At 44.3% G+C, this 20,396-nt stretch overlaps 1 protein-coding gene across 3 annotated transcripts in view; it reads left to right on the forward strand.

Moving 5' to 3' along the window:
* Positions 1 to 6,773: 6,773 nt before the first annotated feature.
* dipk2ab (divergent protein kinase domain 2Ab) overlaps positions 6,774 to 20,396 on the forward strand; it is a 41,030-nt gene continuing 27,407 nt past the window's right edge. For all 3 annotated transcript variants that reach the window (XM_069703548.1, XM_069703550.1, XM_069703549.1), the window contains exons 1-2: positions 6,774 to 6,808; positions 13,309 to 14,226. In XM_069703548.1, coding sequence (XP_069559649.1) covers positions 13,573 to 14,226 — 654 coding nt within the window. In that variant the 5' untranslated portion in view covers positions 6,774 to 6,808; positions 13,309 to 13,572. The remainder of the gene's footprint in view (positions 6,809 to 13,308; positions 14,227 to 20,396) is intronic.

The following is a 20,396-nucleotide window of genomic DNA, read 5'->3' on the forward strand; positions in this document are numbered from 1 at the left end:
AGCCCTAATTCATGTTATCAGTTATACCTGTGCTTCTCCCGCTTTGAGTAAATGCCTCTACAACCAAGCAAATAGAAATCCTACTCGCAGCTGCAAAACATCTGCTCGCAGCAACAACAACAACAAAAAAAGATATACACATATATAGGTAATTGTAGATGTTTTGGGACAGAAGCATAAAACTCCTTACAAATAAATGTATGACATCTTTAAAAATGTTATCTTTTGGTTTGTGAGCCACAAATATTGTAGAAAATAGTGTATAACTATTACTGATTTTATTAACTCTACCAATTGCAAAAGCCCTGTGCTTTAACAATTCATGCTTATTACATATTATAGTGTAAAAGACACATCTAATAATTTTACAAATGTTACATTACACTGGTCAATGTCTATTGACTATCAGCAACATATTATTAATTATACCTGAAGTTCTCTGGCACTTTCCAAACATGATATGCGTCTAAATGTACCTTTAACACATTTGTTATTGTTTCTTTATACAATTCAGATTTCTAGTTTCTTGTTTTCTACTCTCTTATCTTCTTAATTACAGAACATGCTTCACTATGTGTACTGTGTTAAAACAAGTTCTGATATGCTGTATGTTACGAATGAATTTAAATTTTGTCCGTAAACCAAACCAAAAAAACTTGTGCTATTGTTACTAAACTGTCTTAGATTAACTCATGCCCACTTATCTGGTACCTCAGCTAGTCTCTTACTTCTGTACACCCTGACTTTTGTGGGTAATTTTGTTGTGTTCAGTTGTGTAAATGAACAAAGATTACTTACCCTATGCACACGATGGTGGTACCCAAGAAAGCACAGGTCAGAACAGATCCCAGATTCTCAATGAGTCCTTCCTAGAACACCATTTAAAAGGAAATCCAATCAGCAACACCCATGAAACAAATATCAACTTCAATTTTATACCAAAAAAAAAAAACAGTAGAATGCACCACACGGTCGTACTTTTTCAAACTGATGGAGGACCCCGTATAAAAGGACCAGCCCCCACATAACTTGTTTTTTTTCCCCATCCTGGAGGCATGTCGTGGCAGCAGTCTCACCTGATTAAGGGTGCGAGCTGCACGGAAGATGATGGGTGGCAGGAACAGATTGGAAAGGACCTCCGGATCAAAGGTCTCCTGTAAAAGACCGAGCTGTTGTGTTGGTGACTGACAGGTCTCCGCGGGGAGCAAGAGGACTCTGTTTACTGACTGACAGACAAGATTACACACACGTCGTTCAACTTCAGCAGCCCCGTTTTGGCAGACAGGCACCCGTTTCTTTTTTCTTTGAATCACAATGTCACGAGCGCCTGCAGGTGCCATGACAACCGTGTCTTTGCTCCGTTAAAAAGAACCATAACATGTCATCAAAAGGAAAAGAGGAAAATGTGTGACTGCAGGCTACAGGACCAAAGTTCATGCTTGTTCTTTTTTTGTTTGTTTCCACCCATGAACATTGTACAATACTGAAAGCTAGGTTCCCACCTAGCTGGATGTTTAAGAGTACTTAAATAATATGTTAAACACTACAAATTCTTCTCCGCAATCAACCTTGAAGATTTAGCCTGGCAGCTATGGTGCATTACATCATCATACAGCCCTCAGATGCTTGATGATATAATAACTGCGCACTGCATTAGCATGCCGTCCAAGTGTCCTGACTCAGACTGATTAAAGCAAAGCTTAACACAACATGAGAAGTCTAACTGGTTGTGTCAGACTTCCCCATAGAGACTCTTAGAATTTGAGGGAATAAGTAACACCCAGTGTTATAACCACTATTTTTTTCAGATAACAGATGAGTTAACATTAAACAAAATCTAAGCTGCTAAAAACCTAAATTAACTTCAACACAAACACGAACCAGAGTTCAAAGATTTTTTTTTGTACGTATACTTCTACTTTCTCTGTCTGTTTTTGATCCTAGCCAATGTGATGCAATGCGAGCCGCTCAGAAAGGTAGCCTTTCATGTCCGTCTTCCTCAAATCTTTTTTATGTCTATTGTGGGTATATTCTGAGGATCAAATGCCAGTAATGTTTAATCCAGATCAAAACTAATGCTACCCTTTTCCTGATTTTCCCACAAGGTCTCTGTACATTGCTGAAATTTTAATCAAGGTTCGATTCAATTCGAGTCCAAGATATGTGGAGAGATTTCGCTTAATGAAATATCACTGTGGTCACGGACCTTTAAGAACGACCTGGATTTAGCTTTAAAAAAACAGATCGAATGTTGCAGCAGCCTAAATAGCATGAATATTTGGACGAATGAAAATAGGCCTGCCTGTATAAATGGCTTATTTCCAGGACACATTGCATTTTGGTGAACATTTACTCCAATGCATGTGGAAGTATGTGGAAGATTGCATTTTTTTTAATTACCATTTCCAATGCTGTAAAAACCCTGTAAAGTTTGGAGAGCCACCGTGCTTTCGCAGTAATTTGAAGCTGAAGTGATTGCTAGAGCTACAAATTGCTCCAGTCTTCAAGCCCGACTCAGTATAAATTATTTTTCTGTGGCTGCAATTTCCCAGACAGCGCAATATATATGTATTTTTTTCATCTATGCAAGCTGTGTACGACAAATATAAAACTGCATAACAGAGACTAATACAGACACTGTATTCAATAAATTATGCATATTCTGGTGGTTTGTATTCTAAGGGCCACCTGCACCCGAGTCCACGATGGAGGTGTGTTGTATACACTAATTGCCTCTTCAGCCAAGCAGCCCTAAATTTAATCAGACCACAAACTTTAATGCCTTACTCCCCAGCGGCACATAATGGACTCAGTAATGCAATGAAATCCTTATCTCTCCCTGCTAGGTCCCCCGTATGCATCAGGTTTAATGGCGTGAAGGCTACACTGAGCAGTCTGACCGATGTAATGGCCTTTGTGGTAGCCTCTGCTGGTTTGCTAATGAGACCTCTGCATTCAAAAGGGGCCAAAGAGTCCAAGCCATTAATGAAGAGTTGCACTTGGCCTGGATGATTTGCAGCGTTCATGGATCACTACCTGCTGTCTCTCGGGTTAAATCAAAAGAAAAAAGAAAAAAAAGAAAATAAATTTTACAATGTCAATTTTCTTATGCTTGTTGGGGATTGTGTGGCTGAAGCTCAGGCTCATTGTTTGGCTTCTTTGATATGACAAATCCCTCTGATTGCGCCGCTAAAATATAAGAGGAAGCTGGAAAAAAATAAAATAAAACGAATGACAACCCGAAAGTGCCTCTCAGGGCTTAGGTTCTTCTACTCAGCCGATATTACAGCCACTGACTAATTCCTTTTGAACAAATAATTGCTATGATTAATGATTGGTTTTTGAGCACTGTAGCTTAAAGTCCAGTCATAGTATTATTTTAGCTGCACCTCAATGACAAAACTAATACGGACATACAAATAAATACATCCTTGTATGTAGAAGCTAAAACTAGAAATTTCAAAAACATAAAACTCCCTCCACATCAAAGGTGATAGTGAGGGAAGAAAAACAAAGTCATTTACATAAATACACAGTATTTGATGTTTTGCTGTATTATTTACCTGATCACAACCCTTTCCGCTGTATAAAAGAAGGTAGTCCATTTCCATGTTTCCATTACTGTGTTCTGTGTCACAGTTTGAGCTGTCCATGTCTATCTACGAGGAAAAAGCTGCATTTGTCCCTTGAGACACCTTACTATCTATTTCACATCTCCCCTGCAGGGCAGAACAATCTGCCGGCACTATCACTTGCAAGAGTATCTCATTATGAGAATGCAGCATGTAAATACAATGAGAAAAATGTCTTGAGAGGATCATTTCAAGAAAGAATAAATTGGGTTTTGTAACTGTAGGCGTTGGCAGGAATACACTTTTAACAATACTCTTCATATAAATCTTTTTGTTGTGTATTAATAATCTGCTCTACATAAGTAGAACTGTATCGGTATATAGTCTTTTAAATTCAATTTCCCCTTGTCTGCACAGCACACCTGAAAATGTAATCTCCCCTATCTGTTCCTTAATAAAATCCTAATACAGGTTAAATTGCTCTCCTGCCCTCTTTCTCTCTGTACCACCACTCTCGTGCTTTTCTAATAACAAACAGACCATGCAAGTAATTTAGTGGAAAACCAATAACTAAGAACCATTAGAGGATCCTGTTGTAAATACTCAGCATACACAGAGGGCTGAATATAGATTTGATCAAAGGAAAACCAATGAAGAACCAAAGTTATTTCAGACAATATAAAATCACATTAGGGGAGGAAAAAAAAAACGCATCCTGTATACTGTAGGGTTATTTTTCAGATGCGGTCCTAGTGCGCTTTTGATAACGCAGCTTTTAGAAGCAAATGTTTTATTATGACAAATAGTTTCACTGTTCGCAGTGCTTATCCAAATAAAATATTTGCTTTTGCTGTATATTTGCAGAGAAGGTCCAATTTAAGTGCCATAGTTACCAAATGAGGGGTTGAGACCAGTAAACATCTTTGATTGATATTTCCAACATGTCTGTAGCACTGCCCATGTGATGCTGACCGTCAAGATTTGAGGAGCGGTTCAGTCAAACCACAAGCACCTCACGGCGAGCCCCACAAACACACCTGCAGCGATTAGAAAAAAAAAGAAATACTTACATTCGAGAGAACATACATGTTTATAAAATCTTTAAAAAGTATATATACCATATAGTATGCTGTAAAAAAAAAACACATAAATTCTGAAGAGTCCAATGAAAGAATAAAAAGACAAGTAGCCCACAGCCTACACTAAGGACACAAATGTCCCACATATGTACAACTATATTACATGCTGTGATAAAACATTGCAGAAACTGTGAACTGTTAAATATCGCATGCGTCGTGTACACGGCTTGATCGTAGGATATCTGGAACTACCTGGCAATCAATGCGATGGATCAGAAGGAATCAAAAGGTTGAGTCAGACACCATTTTATCATCATAAAGCCAAACAATCACTCAGTTATATGTCAAATAGCTATGCAGCAACCTACATCATACCTTTACGTATCCTGCCATTCAAACTGCAAACATATGACGTCATGTGACGTCGCTTTGGCGCCAATATTGAAGACGTAAAAAAAACAAAACACCAACAACTATAAAACGTTGCCCCTCCTGTTAAATGTATGAGTCATGAGACAGTTTAAATCTTCAACACACTGACAATGGAGAGAAGTGTCGAGCTAATTGCAGTAAGTGCTGCATCTTCTGCTGGCATGCAAGGCCAAACTTTTCTAAAACAATTCAACTCATCGGCGGCAACATCCGTAACAGCAACCTTTGAGTTTGTGCTGCCTTCAAATACAACTCGGAAATTTCTACTTTCTCTTTAACGCTTTTACGCCAGACCAACGGCAGTAATATTTTGCCCACTGATGTAAAACAAAAATTACAATCAAAGAAAGATTTGTTTGAACAGTTTTATTTTACAAATCGAGACGCACGACGTTATTTTTATTTTATTTTTTTTTTTTTTTGCTGCCAGTACCAGTAAAAACAATTGTGCCATGATAATTTTCCGGTATTTTTTGAAAGTATTTGAAGGTAACACGTGTTTATTTTTGTTATTGTCCCAGAGTCCAGCAGATGGCAGAAGATACAAACTAATGCACGCAGAGTTGATTATTCTGGAGGAGTCACAGGTTATTAAAAGTTTACTGATTAAATCATGTTTTTAAATTTAAAGTAATACAAATTTTGAAAATAGTCTACATATGCAGTAGCTTCGAAATACCTAGTGTCAATCAGTGTTGCCCTGAATTTAACGCGGTTGAATTACAGATGCAATTGGCAGTGTGCAGTTTTTTTTTTTTTAATTGATTATATTGTCTGATAAAGCTCCAACAGTTTTTCTATTCCGCTTTGTAAAAGATTGGTGTTGATGCGTTTTTAATAACCATTTTCAGCATTCCGTTTCTATTTAATTATATTAAATTGGGCCGCCTGGTAATCTTAAAAAAAAAAAAAAACACGTTTTTTTAAAAAAAATTTTTTTATGAAGTTCCTATTTTAAATACAATATAGTTTTTTTTAATTTATTTATTTATTTTATGAAAGCACTGAGAGGGGGGGGGGAAATAGAAATTTGGGCAAACTTTGCATTGGTGTGGGGGGGAGGGGGAGGGAGGGGAGTGGAGGGGGTGGGGGGGGGCGGTGTTCCAGACGAGACAATATTAGAATAATCGCTTAGCAACCACGACCGCAAACAGAGAGCGGATGTCGTAAAGAGTAAAGAGGCTGGTGTTGAAAAGAGCCGAAACAGAACCCATTGTGGTGTCGGAGAGGAGGAGGAGGAGGAGGAGTGAGCGAGCTGCATGCGAGAGCGAGGAGAGAGGCAATTCCGCGACCACAAAGGGACTCGCAACCAAAGCGGACGGATACGGACGTTAATGCAACAAACGTCGGCGCCGCTGTCCTTTGGCGAAGAGGACCGCGTCGTCCACTCGGAAAAGACTCGGTACGTGAAGAGTTAAAAGACTCGACATCCCAACTGTTTATTTCGGCAGCTAGCAGGCTAGCGGCTTGGCTTTACGATATTTACCCGACAAACCCCCTAAGAAGAAAATGGGAAGCCCGTGCGAGTCTGCCCGGTGAGAGATCTTCGGTCGGGACCGGAGGAAAACGCGGCTTTGGACCGAAGATATTTTGTCGGCGGCTGTTTTTGAAGTATCCGTCGTTTCCGCAACTTTGAAGAAATGATATCAACTGAGCTCTAACCCGCTTCACTACTACAGACCCGGGGACAGAGACAGAGACAGAGACAGAGGGGGAAAGTCTCAGGTTTGTTCCGCAGTTGTTTCTTCTTGTTAAGCATTGAACCCGTAACTCTTTTTTTTTTTTTTTTTTTTTTTTTAATGTGATCTGGCACATTTGGGACTTTCAGGAGTCGCCTTTACGTTTAAATCTAGACTCGACTGGTTTAATTAACAAACAAACAAACAAACAAACAACAACAACAAAAAACCTCTCGTAGATTTTCTGATTGTTCTCGAGGAGGATGCTGGAGACTTTGAGCGTCACCGTTGCGACCTACGAGACGATAAAGTCATAAGATAAAATACAATAATAAAATACTGTTTATTTTATTTATTTTTTTTCTTCTTTATAAATAGTCTCTTATCAGATGCCCCACGCTGTGCTGACGGGAAGCATATTATTGCCACTATTAGTGGCGGTGGTGTCATTTTTGGTGTCGGCGCAACTATCTGTGGCGTATCAAAGCGCAGTATGTTGCCCTTTAATCTTTTTTTTATTTTTGATGTGCCATGTAGATTATAGCTTTCTGAATGCAACTTAAAAAATTAAAAAAAATGCACACCACTGCAACAGAGTGCCATGATGCAGCGTCTACTTTACAGCCAGGCAGATTTTTTTTTTTTTTGTAATTTGAGAGGAGAAAAATGTGCCCTTCCAGTACACCTTATCTGTATGCAGATCATATTAAATTATAGCAACACTGTTGATGCCAGGAAGGTATCGTATTTAGACCATTCATGTTTTGTATGACAACAAAAGTTCCAGACCGAATTGGAACGAAAGTTTCTGACCTCACAAAACAATGCATCTTAGGTTTCCAGTTGGTTTGGGTTGACATGCTTTATATTTGCCTTCCCTGTGGAGGTTGATAAACATTTTTTTTTAAATGAAAATGAATCCTCAGCCATGTTGATAATTCACTATCTGTTTTGAGCCATCTTTAATGAAAAAAAAATACTAAATCTCTCTTGATTACCAGCTGCTTAGATTTGATTATTGTCTGATTCTTTTAGGTGTAGATGATGTATAGTAACCGGAATATCTCTTGTTTGGGGACTGTTGATGACAACAAATCAAGACAATTATAGAGCATCCTTTACAGATATTTTTCACCACTTTCTCATAATATATAGATCAAGATCAAGAAAATAAGCAACCAATTAAATGGTAATGCAAATAATTGTTAGTTGCAGCCCTTGTTTGCAATAACACGTTGAGGCGTATTCCCCATCAGACATAAAGGCTCCGGTGTTGAAAAATATAAGCGTAATTTAGAATAATAGCGTAATTGACTTGACCATGAGATTTCTGTGGCATAATAATGACTGCACGCTCTTTGCAAACTTCTGCCCTTGATTTCTTCAAGGGAAAAATATATTGCCAGAACAGTTCTACTGTTACACGAGAGCCTATTACATGTCTTAAGGAACCTCTCTTTACAGTCTAATGAATAGAATCGGCTGCCTGGAAATAATTTGTCCATAACGGGAGACTAATTGTGGAGCCTTTTCTGCAAGGTTAGTTGACAAGGGAATGAAGAAAATAGCCCAATACACTTAAGACATTCTGCTGGTGGTTGATTTGACTGTTTCTGAGTACTCGGCGGGGGGACGTCTAGTAATTGTAGTCTAAAAGCTCCCACTGGAGCTGTTTGTTTGTGATCTCCGAAGCTCGCCGACTCATTCTCGGATAACGCGACTTCTCCAAAAGATGGAGGTGCACAATGAATGCGCCGACGTGAGGTCATTTCATTTCCTCCCTTGTCAAACATGTTTCCTGTTTGTTTAAACTGCACCTTGTTCTAATCGGTTCAAAGTGCAGCTTCGCATTTCGCAACTTCATTGGCGTTGCAGTAGCGTCAACGACAGATTAAAATGCGTGGCAGCTTCTCAAACTTCTGCAGGGAGACGCCGGGTGGTGAAAATGTGCAGCCGTTTAAATTCGACAAAAACAAAACGCCTCACCAGCGGAAGAATCCAGAGAAAGTCTTCCGAGTGTCTCCTCCTTAAACAGCTGCGTCATTTTGGCGCAAAGCAGATAGTATTGATATTCTCATTATAACCTCTTGCGTTTGGTTTGGGCCCGAGATGAATGGACTCATGTTCATTGTGGGGATGCTGCTAATTGGTACTTATATTGTGAGGACTCAATTTCCCATTAGGCGTGCGAATGTTACTGTCATTTATATCTATCCATCACTGTCTGCCCGTGTGCTGTACTGAGGCCATCCGGCTGTGGCTGAATGTTTTTGTGATCAAACATTATTGACTCTCTCAGTCGATAACCTTGGCAACGGTAGTTCCTCTCTCCGGCTCGAACCACACATTGCAACGAAAGAGGGGTAAGGGTTTGGAGGGAGGGGGTGGGGCGGGATGAGAGGTCGGAGGGGGCAGAGAAGGTTTTTTTCCCCCGAGCCTTTGAGTGGGGCTTTGTGGTAATGCCGGCGGTCTCGCGGGTTAGACACGTTCGTGTGTGTTTGTGTGCGTCCATTCAGAGTCGGAGAACTGCTCCTCTGTATTCGAGTGATCTATTTTCAGTCATTTCAATCGCAACTGCAATAACTCAAAAGTTTCTCTCATCTTGCTGTCCATTAGTTGTACATTGGTTATACGTCTCTCCTCTCTGTGTTTCACGAACTCCTTCCGGCATTTCCCCACTCCCACGTTTGCACTTCCAGTGGAATTAATCAAGCATGTTCTTGTGTGGCTTGACTTCATTACATCATAATGAAGTTTAGCCTCAGGTGCGGCCAAGGAAATGCGTTGGCCCCGAGTGCGGCCTTGCCCTCGAACACCATTATCTGAAACCGGTTTTACACAATGAGCTGCCGGAAAGATTATTCAAGAAGGAAATTTCCTTTTCAGCCGCCATTTTCTTATCGGGAGTTTTTCTGTCAAAAATCTAAGTTTAATAAAAGTTGAACTATTAGGATATTACCATGTCATCTTCCACGGTCTCGACCTTTGTCATTCTGTTTTAAGCCAATATGGGGCCTATTGCTTCACCTCGTGCCTTTTCTGTTGCAGTAATGAGCCATTTTGCGGCTCTTAACATCTGCCAAACTTGGAACATTTCGAACGCGAGGCTCATCTTCCATGCATGAGGAGTCGGGGGTCCTTTGATTTGCCCTCCTTTTTTTTCTTTTTTTTTTGTCGAAGCGCCTCTCGCCCCCGAAAAACTTTCTTACCCCACTTTCGGCCGCCCGCGATGAGAGGTAATTTGGTGCTTATTCCAAACAGGGTACTCCTCTTTGGTACCGCGCATCGCTCCTTCTCGCAGCGGCACCGTGGCGGAGGAACGGCGGAGGCGGGCGGAGGGGGGCTAATTTGAAACACAAGTTTTCTGCGGGTACAATGAGGTTTGTCCAAAAAGAAAACACCGCTTTCAATTGCGCTGCCCTTCTATTCCAGTGGGTAACATCTGCGCTGGAATACAAAGCATCTGGCTTTCATTTCGGGAACTTTACCCTCGTCAAAAACCTGAGGAGGCAACCTTGCCGTAGAGCCCGACTCGGTCTGCCTTTCCCTCTGCATGTTTTGTTCAACGACTCGTCCGTGGGGTGGCACACGGCGATGGAAAGTCGGCGCGCTAACGAGACAGTTTTGCAGGTGTAAAATTCCCAAGAAGCAGTCTGGTGGTGTAATTACCAGGGAAACATATCCCCGTCCTAAATTACCATGTCATCCTTCCAATAAAGCAGAATGTTTTTCGTCTCATTCACACTATCACTGTGTGTGAAGCGGCAGCAGCAGCAGCAGAGGGTTAGGAAAAACTCAAATCTAGCAGCATTTCAATTTCTATACTCTCCCGTTTCAATGCCAGAACAAAAGCACAGGATCAAGGACAAGCCACAGGAGGGAGTTTTGTGCATTTCATCGACATTTAAAGCACCTCCGTTGTTTTTCATTGAACAGAACGAAAACGCGAGTTGAAAAATGATAATCTCTCGCTTGAGCAGTTTGTGCGCTTGTTGACGTAATCCCGGCGGAGCCGCGGAGGGAATTGTGGTCGGACACTTTCTCCGGCGAGGCGGAAGCGGCTACGGAGCGGCTACGAAGCGGCTACGCGTCCTCCCCGCGTCACCCGGCAGCGTGCGCGCCTCGTTACTCCGCGGTGTCCAGGTCTCGTTCGGAAGCTCGCCCCGCCTCCCCGCTGCTTTCTCTCTCGGGGACGAAGAGGCGGACATCGTCTTGGCCTCGCCGAGGTCACGTTCCCTCGTCCGTCGAGCACTCCTGCTCGTCGGTAAACCTCGCGCGCGCGCGCCCCAGATCTCCCGGCCGTGTCTGGGCCGTGACTGCCTGCGTCAGACGCTTGAATAAAGATCTTCCACCGGGGTGTTCGGTTTTCCCCCTCGGGCCATCGAACTTCCACCGCCTGTGGAAGAAGACACGAGGCGCCGACTCCCATTTGAAGTCGTTTTGTTTGGGCGCCGTCACAAATGCTTTCGTTATTTCCCGTCCCGTCACCCATCCATCTTCTTTTTCCCCCGTTTCGGATGCATATATTGTAGAATTTGAATAAATATTTACCAGAAACGATTAAATTCTGGTGTTCACCGCCTTGTTTGCTCATTTCGAATGGGCTGAGGTTCATTTATCACAGGAGCTGTACTGTCTAAGTCAACCAAGTGTGGCCGTACAGTTTTTTTTTTTTTCATGTTTTATTTGGCCTGCTCAACGAAAGGATGTTTCAGACTAAATGTATGAAAGAAGTATGATTTTGTACTTTTGTTTTTGCTTCTGAGATATCTCCGGTTAATGTGGGCATCAAGCGATATGTTCATAAAGTGTCCTGTAGCCTAAAAGGCCTAAAACCGTAATCATTGTGCTTCATGAAAATGGTAGATGAATGGAATATTTTTCTTTTTTTTAATCGAGTTGAGAAACAACTTAAGGACTGCCTCCTATTTAAAAGATGTGAAGTAACGCGGTCATCATCTCCGTCGTATTTATGATACACAGATGAAAATCAAGCGCTCAGTATTATGCTCAGCTGCATTTCTTGGGTTTTAAATTTCTTCTAAGACTCTGAAAAATGTTCAAATCGTATTTTTCTTTGCCTTTTTAAAAAAAAAAAAAAAACAACAACAACAACAACAACAACAGTCGTGCAGCTGTGTGTAGTTCCCCTGTTTTGGATATGGTTTATTTTTACACTTGTTGGCCTGATATGCTCAAGGTATTTTCAGACAGAGGTACGAGGTAATAAGTAGTGGATTCCTCTCTTATCTGACACTCCACAGGCGCTCATCTCGCGCAACAGCCGCTGCTCTCTTGGCTGCCTTTGGCCTTCGCGTCTTTCCGGGGTCTCGGCCACTTCGATCTGAAAGCAAAATTCAAGGAAGCCGATCGACACGCGCGCTAATCGCACGAGCGTGTCTGCTCGTTAGCCGTGCCCTCCCAAGTCAGCTGTCCTAATAGGCATGTCTTAATGAGCTGTAATTGAGGATGGCTAATTTGCATGGCCCAAGTCATTGTCTTTCTTAAAGCGACTTACAAGACTCAATGCTAAAAAGCTGATTGGAGGGGGAGGGGGGGGTCTAACGCAACTTCATTATGAGGGTCTTGTGAGGCTTTCCGAGAGCTTTGTTCTCGTACTGTGATCCAAGAAGAAGAAAAGAAAAAAAAAATGTTTTTGTCTCTTTCTTCCACAGATAGCTCTCTCTTCCCACTTCCTTCTCTGCTGGCATCAATATGCTAAGTGAAGGTGTTCACAATTTCCCTTTACCCCCCTCCCTCCTCGATCACGGACGTTATTTTAGTGACACCAGCCATTTTCAAAGAAACAACTTCAAAGCGCGATTAAAACGAAGCGGGGCGGCTCTGATCAAAGGTTAAATTTTGCACAGCGTGACTCTCTTCACAATGCGAAGTGAGATTCCTCCGGTTGAAGCGCGAGGAACAAACTCCAGATTCCTGAGCTCGGTGTAACTGTTGAGGTGCGCAGGCTGCGAGTTATTTTGCTGCGCGTCGGGTGGGGGGGGGGCGTGATGGACACTTGCGTAGCTGCAGAAGGAAGTCCTTTGAGGAACCATCCTCCCAAGTGCTGTACATTTTTATTCGTACTCGGAGAGGACGTTGTACGTTTCTGCTCAATTTGATCGCTGACACTTTGTTCTCCGTACTTTTTTTTTTTTTTTACTATGTTGGGGGGAGTATACGAGAACTGATTTCCCAAAGAGAAAGAGCTGAAACGGGCGCAGGCAGCTTTATTGCATTGGCTGTGGGCCATCTCATCTCTGCGCAAAAAGTAATGAAATCTCTCAAATGACCCTAGCAATTTAAATTTGTGAGACAATTTCGTATACCGGGGAAGACGCTCCCTTAGTTTTATAGGCGGTATCGCATGTTAAGGGTGAGGGGGGGAAAAAAGAAGAAAAAAAAACTTGTTGTTTTTGTAATTGTTATCTACGACCAAAGTGACAATTTGGGTGTTTGGTGCCTTTTTTTTTTCTTCGTCTTCTTCTTCTTCATATATTCCATGATGTAGTGAGTTCTGCTTTCTTTTCCTGTGCTTGATTTCAGAACTGCTGGCTCGAGTTTGCACACGAACACCGGGAAGAGAGAACATGACGCGCTGGCCACTGCCGGAGACTGGCACAGGGCAGCTGTGCCAACCTCGCCCCTGCCCGCTGCTTTAGAAGCTCCCCCCCTTTTTTTTTTTTTTGCACCATGACGGAGGGGCATTGAGGTTAGCTCCCTGACGATCATCTCAATACCTCTCCTCCTTCCCCGTCCCTCAATACCCCCCCCCCTGCCCCTGCCCCACCCCCACCACGCCCCCCCATCATGCTGCGCTTCCTGCCTCTCAAACTTGGCCGCCTGTACCGCTGTCTGAAGCTCCTGTTAGTGGTGGGACTGTTTGTCATCCTGTTGATGAACACCCACAACCTGTTCGCCTCCTTCCAGAAGAATGAGCTCACCGACAGACGATTCATCAACCTCAACAAGTGCCCCGCCTGCTTTGGCACCAGCTGGTGTCGCAAGTTCATGAACGGCCAGGTTTCCTTCGAGACCTGGGGTCGCCTGCGGTTTCTCGACGTGTTCAACGTCAAGAATGTTTACTTCGCGCAGTACGGCGAGCCGAGGGAAGGCACCCGGCGCGTGGTGCTCAAACGGCTCGGCTCCAACCAGGAGCTGGCCGAGATAGACCAGAAGATCTGCAAGAGGGCGACGGGCAGGCCGCGCTGCGACCTCATCCAGGCCATGTACAAGACCGAGTTCGCCCGGATCAACGGCGACGTTCGTCTGCTCACCCCCGAGGTGGTGGAGGGCTGGTCGGACCTGGTGCACTGCCCCTCTCAGAGGCTGCTGGACCGCGTCGTCCGCAGGTACGCGGAGACCAAGGACTCGGGCAGCTTCCTGCTGAAGAACCTCAAGGACACGGAGAGGATGCAGCTGCTCATGACCTTGGCATTCAACCCAGAACCACTCGTACTCCAGGTACCGTGTCTTTTTTTTTTTTTTTTTTTTTTTTGGTTTTGTTTGAGCTTTCAAAGGTTTTACTTTTTGAGTTCGACTATTACGATCTATGAGGAAAATGTTGCGTCTGGATCAAGAGGTGTCTGTCAGCTGATCTGTGACAGCAGGTGGGTTTTTTTTTTTTATAGTCGTTGATAAGGCATGGTTTCTGGATTACTCTTGGAAGATCAGAGCATCAGTACAAAGCAAGGCAGGGTGTTGGCCCACAAAGCCCCTAGTAAATTACAGAGCGGGAATCCTTCTTTTTCTGCCTCTTCTATAGATCTGAGACAACCCATTACACCCTCCCTAAACTCTACGCTACATCAAGACTGCACGCCCGCTATCTGGAGCAGGAATATTCCACTGCTTAGAATAGCGAAGGATTTAAGAGCTGTGGCCTTCGGGGAAAAAGAAAATAGGAGATTTTGGCTGGCGGCAATACTGCATATTTAACACTATGTAGGGCAGCTTTCTATTATTCAAGGATGCATCTGTAAATGGTCCACGTTGGTTTTAATTTTAATACACATCTACGTCCACTGGATTTGTGTCAATTGTGGCGTGGAGGCCCGTCTGGACGGCTGCTATGCGGCATTGGCACCAGTATCCTTTATTCTTCGCCGATCTTGCGAAATACACGCGTATATTCGAACCTCTGTTTTAGCATTGAAATACAAAAGGAAAAAAAGATGTAGTCAAAGACATCGTTGAAAAACATCATACACTTTTAGGGACTTAAAGCGTTTAGCCTTGATGAAACTGTGACAAAACACGTTGTTTTTGATGCAGTTCGTCTAATAATAATATCATGCTGCAGCATAAGAAGAATCTTTAATTGGACATAGAATAAATTAATGAATAGATCATGTTGCCAAAATCAAAAGATGCTTGTCAAACGTAATTGTCTTTATTTGACACCGTTAAAATCACTACCCGTCTCTGGTCTGTCATCCCGCGTTTCAAAGCAGCTCGACTCTGTAATATAAGCGCAGTCCGCGTCCTTTCTCCTCACTGATTTGCTGCCAGCCAATCAATTCCAATTTCAAGCTGACATTGACCGCGTCTCGTGAGGGGACAGAGCAACAATGGTCTCGGCCCATGTAGACATTCAATAACTTGCGGTGACCCCCACCCTTCGCCCCCACATAGGACCGGACACCTCCAGGCATTTTAGAGGACAAAAGGCGAGATCAGCCTTTTTAGTCTGGTCAATCTATAAAATCTGATTGGCCTCGTGTGGTCGCTTGCCCTCCCCCTTCCTTTCTTTCTCCTCCTTTTGTCACTATATGTTTTTTTCTTTTCTTTTTTTTTTCTCCCCTGTCACCGTCATCCTTCCCCTACTTTTCTGTCCCACTTGTGTACGCTGCACAGATGATTCCATCAGTTTTTTTTTTAATGTCTTCACGCCTCAGTTCAGAGGCGGCGGTGAATCGCTGGGCATCCTTATCTAGCACACGGCTACACCGATGTCGCACACGCACGTTGTCCAAACGCCTCTCTTCACTGCGTCGCCTCCGCATGTTTACAGAGACTCATAAATTGTGGATTTCGCTCTGAACTTGTGACCTTTGGGGTCCGTGCATGCGCCGGTCCTCGGGTGACAGATGGTGGCGGGAGTACAAAGAGATGTGCCAGACATCTCGGAGATCCACAGATCCCGAGCACCTCGACCGTTCGGCGGCATCGCTGAACTCGAAGGATGAGAGAATTTGCCGAGAGACCCTTCACACAAGGTTAGGCAGCGGCAGACCATAAAGAATGAATGGCGTCGCCAGCGAGTGAGCGGGAGACGTGCCGCGCTTCAACACCTTGGTCTTCTCATTTAGCCGGAGGTTAGCGCTGCTGCGTGGGGACCGGCTTTAAGGCGGAGGAATGCGGGCGGAGGTGTCTGACCCGTTATTTAACAGAACCCTGATCCGTACTGCGACAATTTATCACGGTTTCATTTTGCCTCCGTTGTCGTTTAACGCGTCTCCATTAAGTTGAACGGGGACCCACCGGTGTTTATTTCTGCAATTCAACTTCGCCGTATTTAGTGTCGACGATTTCCTTTCTGTCGACGCCGTTGCGGTTTAGCGCGCCGTTGTTCTTGCCGTGCCTCTCTCCTACGGCTTTATCCCGTGAAATAATGCGAATAACATTTCTGCTGTCTGCTCAGCGAGCTGCACTCTCTCTTCGAAGGGCTTCTGTTTCCAGTCTTTTGAAGCCACAGGCAGTAAATCGGCCCCGATTCACGACGAGAAACCAGACCTTCTTTGTCAGTGGGAAACAATCTGCCGTGTTGTTTCGAGTCTGGCCAACAATGCGTTTTCTGTGTGCTCCTCGGTACACAAGTGTGCGCACACACACCACACCCCCCACTTCTCTGTCACATGGAAGACAATTTGGCCCTGGGGAATGAATATTTTTGGAAGACAAAATGACGACAGCCAAAACAAGAAAATCCTCGCGCACTGAGAGGCACCTTACCCAACTTCATCCGTTTCACCCTCGTTTCCTCTTCCCGATGCTGTCAAGTTGGCCTGGAACACTTTTCTCTGTTACGGTGATGAATCGACTTCTGTCGGGGAGTTGTCTCTTTGCCAACCGGAGGAATTACATGATGCTGTTTAATTTTACCTCTCATTCAACAATAACTTAGTTTGCATAAGAAGTGGGTAATTTATTCCTCTCGGATCTTATTTGCCAAACCTCGGCTTCTCTCCGCCAGCGCGATGACTCGCGGATTCATCAGGTGATGGTTGTGTTTGATGGAGTACATCTGGCCCGACCTTTTTTTTAAATTAGTTCGATTTAGCCTAGTCCTCCCTTCCAAATCATTAAGCTCGGTGAGTTAGCCAGCAGCATGTGACTGCGCTCGCACCCTTTTTTGGTCCTCAGCCCTGTCTTGCTCAGTGAAGCTGAGAATAGGATGTGACAGGCCTGTGGGGTTAACTCAGTCAGCGGTACTCTCATCTCCTCTAAACTCAAATCTGTGCACTCCCAGACACCCCCCTCCCTCTCTCTCTCTCTCTCTCTCTCTCTCTCTCTCTCTCTCGCTCTATTTCTACATATATATATATTACCAACCTCTCCTCAACTTCCAGAGATCCTCCTCATTCGACACTCCGGCCTCACCTGACAAGGAGACATACCCGTCAGAAGGCGCGAGCTTCTCGCGTAACGACTGTCTGTTTTTCGCAGAGCGCGGACATCTGACACCGATACCAGATCAGAGAACGGGAGGGGGGGGGGATTAGATCGATGACCTTATCGCCTATTCTTCCCGACATTTATTTTTTTCTGACGGCAGCATTTTAATGCAAATGTGAAAGTAAACATTCACAGCGCGTAGAGCAAACACACAAGTAGCTTGTTTGGATTTCTTAAAGTGGAGGGGTAATGGGGGTTGCCTTTTCGGTGTGCTGTTTGATTAATGAACCCCATGCATAATCTAGTAGGATGCTCAGTCACTTTGGGAAGCCATCCCGAAATAAACGGCGTGGATTCAGGGTTTTTCTTGGCCTGACGCGATCAAAGGTGGTTTCTCAACTGAGCCCCGATTTATTATTTAATTGCAAGATAAATTTGAATGCATCAGATTAAATGACTCATTGCTGCCTACACCTGCTGTGACTCAGTAATCTTATAACTGTAAATTTTGTTGAGAAAAAAAATCGTGACAGTGATTTGGTGTTAAAACATGCTTTAAGAGGCTTGGCCAAAATAATTACTGAGGAATAATTTTTACATACCATCTCATCTGCTACACTAAAGCAATTATTTTGACAGTCTAGTGCAAAAAATAAAAACGATAAATTGAGAAAACCGAGAAGCCTTTTACAGTCTAATGCAATCCAATAAAACGCTCCTGCTTTTCTGAGGCTGTCAGAGCACATATAGGTAATTTGTGCTGCCGTTAGGTTGCGTAAGACTAATAAGTAATCTACTATGGTCAAATATTAGAAAAACAACTACAACTTTTGCAAGCTGGCATAGATAAACAAGCCAAAAAAAATGTTGTCTTTTTTTTTTTTTTTTTCCCTGGTATTCATGTTTTGACAAAGAATACACAGAATTTGCACCTTTTTTTTTTTTTTTTTTTTTTTTAAATGTATTCAGGAACAACTCTCCAATCTTACGTTCTGGTGTTTCTGGGTCACGCCTCTTTCCAAAGAGGATCAAACTGTTTTTGTTTTTAGTTTTATTTATTTCTTTTCATTTAACCGCAAGCGCTGCATGCTACCCTGGCTTAAGTTGGAGCCCTTCTGTCTCCAAGGCATGCTCGGTGGCTGAGGTCCGCCAGTAAAGAGTATTTAAGTTGCTAGTCTGTGATTAGTACCTTTTGTTTTTGGGTCTGGGGGATTGTGACGCTTTTAGCACACAAGAGAGGAGGTTGTGTACGCTGCTTAACCCTGCTTCAAGTGCTCCCAAACCCCCTTTCATTATTCTTATAGGCTTTTGTGTACAGATTGAATCCTGTTAGGATAAGACAGGGAGTTATCTGGGCCCGACTCCCCTCCTTTGGCTGCCCTCGCTGGATCGAGGCCCTGGTGCCAACGGGAGGAGAGGAGCTCGGAGTGTGTTGTGTGTGTGTGTGTGTGTTGTGTGTGTGTTGTACAAGCTAGACTCGAGCCTTGTGGTGTTTTCCCCAAATTTCAACAAGCCAGACTGCTAGTGTTACCATAATCCTTTCTCTCTTTCTCCCCCTCGCCAAACACACACACACACACACACACACATGCACACACACACACACACACACACACACACACACACACACACACACACGCACGCGCCTGACAGCTGTGTTTGGTTAGGTAAATGCCTGTGGCTACCCCCCCCCCTCTCCTCTTAACCCACCCACCAGCTCCTTTTTTAGATTTGTCCCTCACCACCCACCCCACCCCACCCCACCCCACCCCACCCCAGCTTCCTACTGTTACAGTGCGCTCCAACCAACCTCATGCCCAGTTCCCGAAGACGCCGTCCTGCAGCAGGGTAATTCACAACTCTCCCCGGGCCTCTTAAGATGGCCAATATGGATCGGTAACAAGCAGCTCTTTACTGTGCTTTGTCCCCTGGAGAGCCCGGGGCCTAATGTTAAAGCAAGAATATGCTTTTTAGCACATCAGCTCGCCTGCAGTCATAAAACTGCCCACTGCATTAAAGCGTCAGGCACTTCGTTCCTGTCAGGGGGAAAAAAAAAATTACACGAGGTCAGGGATATGATGTAGCATCTTCCCCATTTTTAGCGACTGCGGCCTGGCTCGCGCTGAAGCAGCTTTCTTTCATCGAACTTCTCGCCGGGTGTTCAGGGAACTGCTCGTAGGCCGGCTCCTCTTATTACGTTTGAAGTCTTTGCTGGCATGTCAGGTACGTAATTGCTCCTTTTTAAAGGGTGACATCCTCCTCCCGCACGTGCTCGGTTCTGCAGCGCGGGTAGTAGCGCGCAGGGTCAGTGACGGCACTCTTCCTACTCACTGTTATGCCCACCCGGCTGCCTGCGCCCCCCCCCCCAGAGATAATTGGCGCCTGCTCTGAAACGTCCAGCCCTTGATGTAGGCCTCAAACCCACAGCCCTCAGGTCTGAGGCCAAGTTTCGCTCGGGTTGCTCCTCGGCTGTGTGGGCGGCAATACCACCTAGACTGAGTCAACACCGCTGCCCATGACTTAATGCATTCCTCGTCTTCCAGCGGAGGCGATTTATGAGGTGGCTCTGTGTGCAGTGGCTCGGGTTCAGGTCGGCAACGGCTTTCTCGGCTGTCGGCTGGCGACCCGAGTGCACTGTCCCGCGCTCTCCTTCCTCAGCCTGCTCTCGTTCTCTCCCCACAGGGCAGAATTCACACCTAGGTAACCCGTTTCTATCAATGTTCGACGGAACCCGCTGAATCACCGGCACGCTCTTTCCTTCCGCGCTGCACGAGCCAACTGTGCTCGCGCTTGCTCGTTATCTCCGCCCGACCTCTTGGTTTTGGTTTCTCATCGTAGCTTTGTGGGGTTTTGTTTTTCAAGCAGCCCTTCGGTGTTCATTCAAAAATGTCCCCGTTTCCCAACACCGCTGCCAGTAATGCACACTGTGACTTTGCAGGGTTTTTTTTGTTTTTTTTTAACTGCGTGCCTGGATAAAGAAAGAGACGAGGCCTTTTCTAGTCAGATACTGTTTATTT

The sequence above is a fragment of the Brachyistius frenatus genome, unplaced genomic scaffold (genome assembly GCF_029030835.1).
Source record: "Brachyistius frenatus isolate BFR_SWC_R1_liver_20210118 unplaced genomic scaffold, ASM2903083v1 Contig_47, whole genome shotgun sequence".
Lineage (NCBI taxonomy): Eukaryota > Metazoa > Chordata > Actinopteri > Embiotocidae > Brachyistius > Brachyistius frenatus.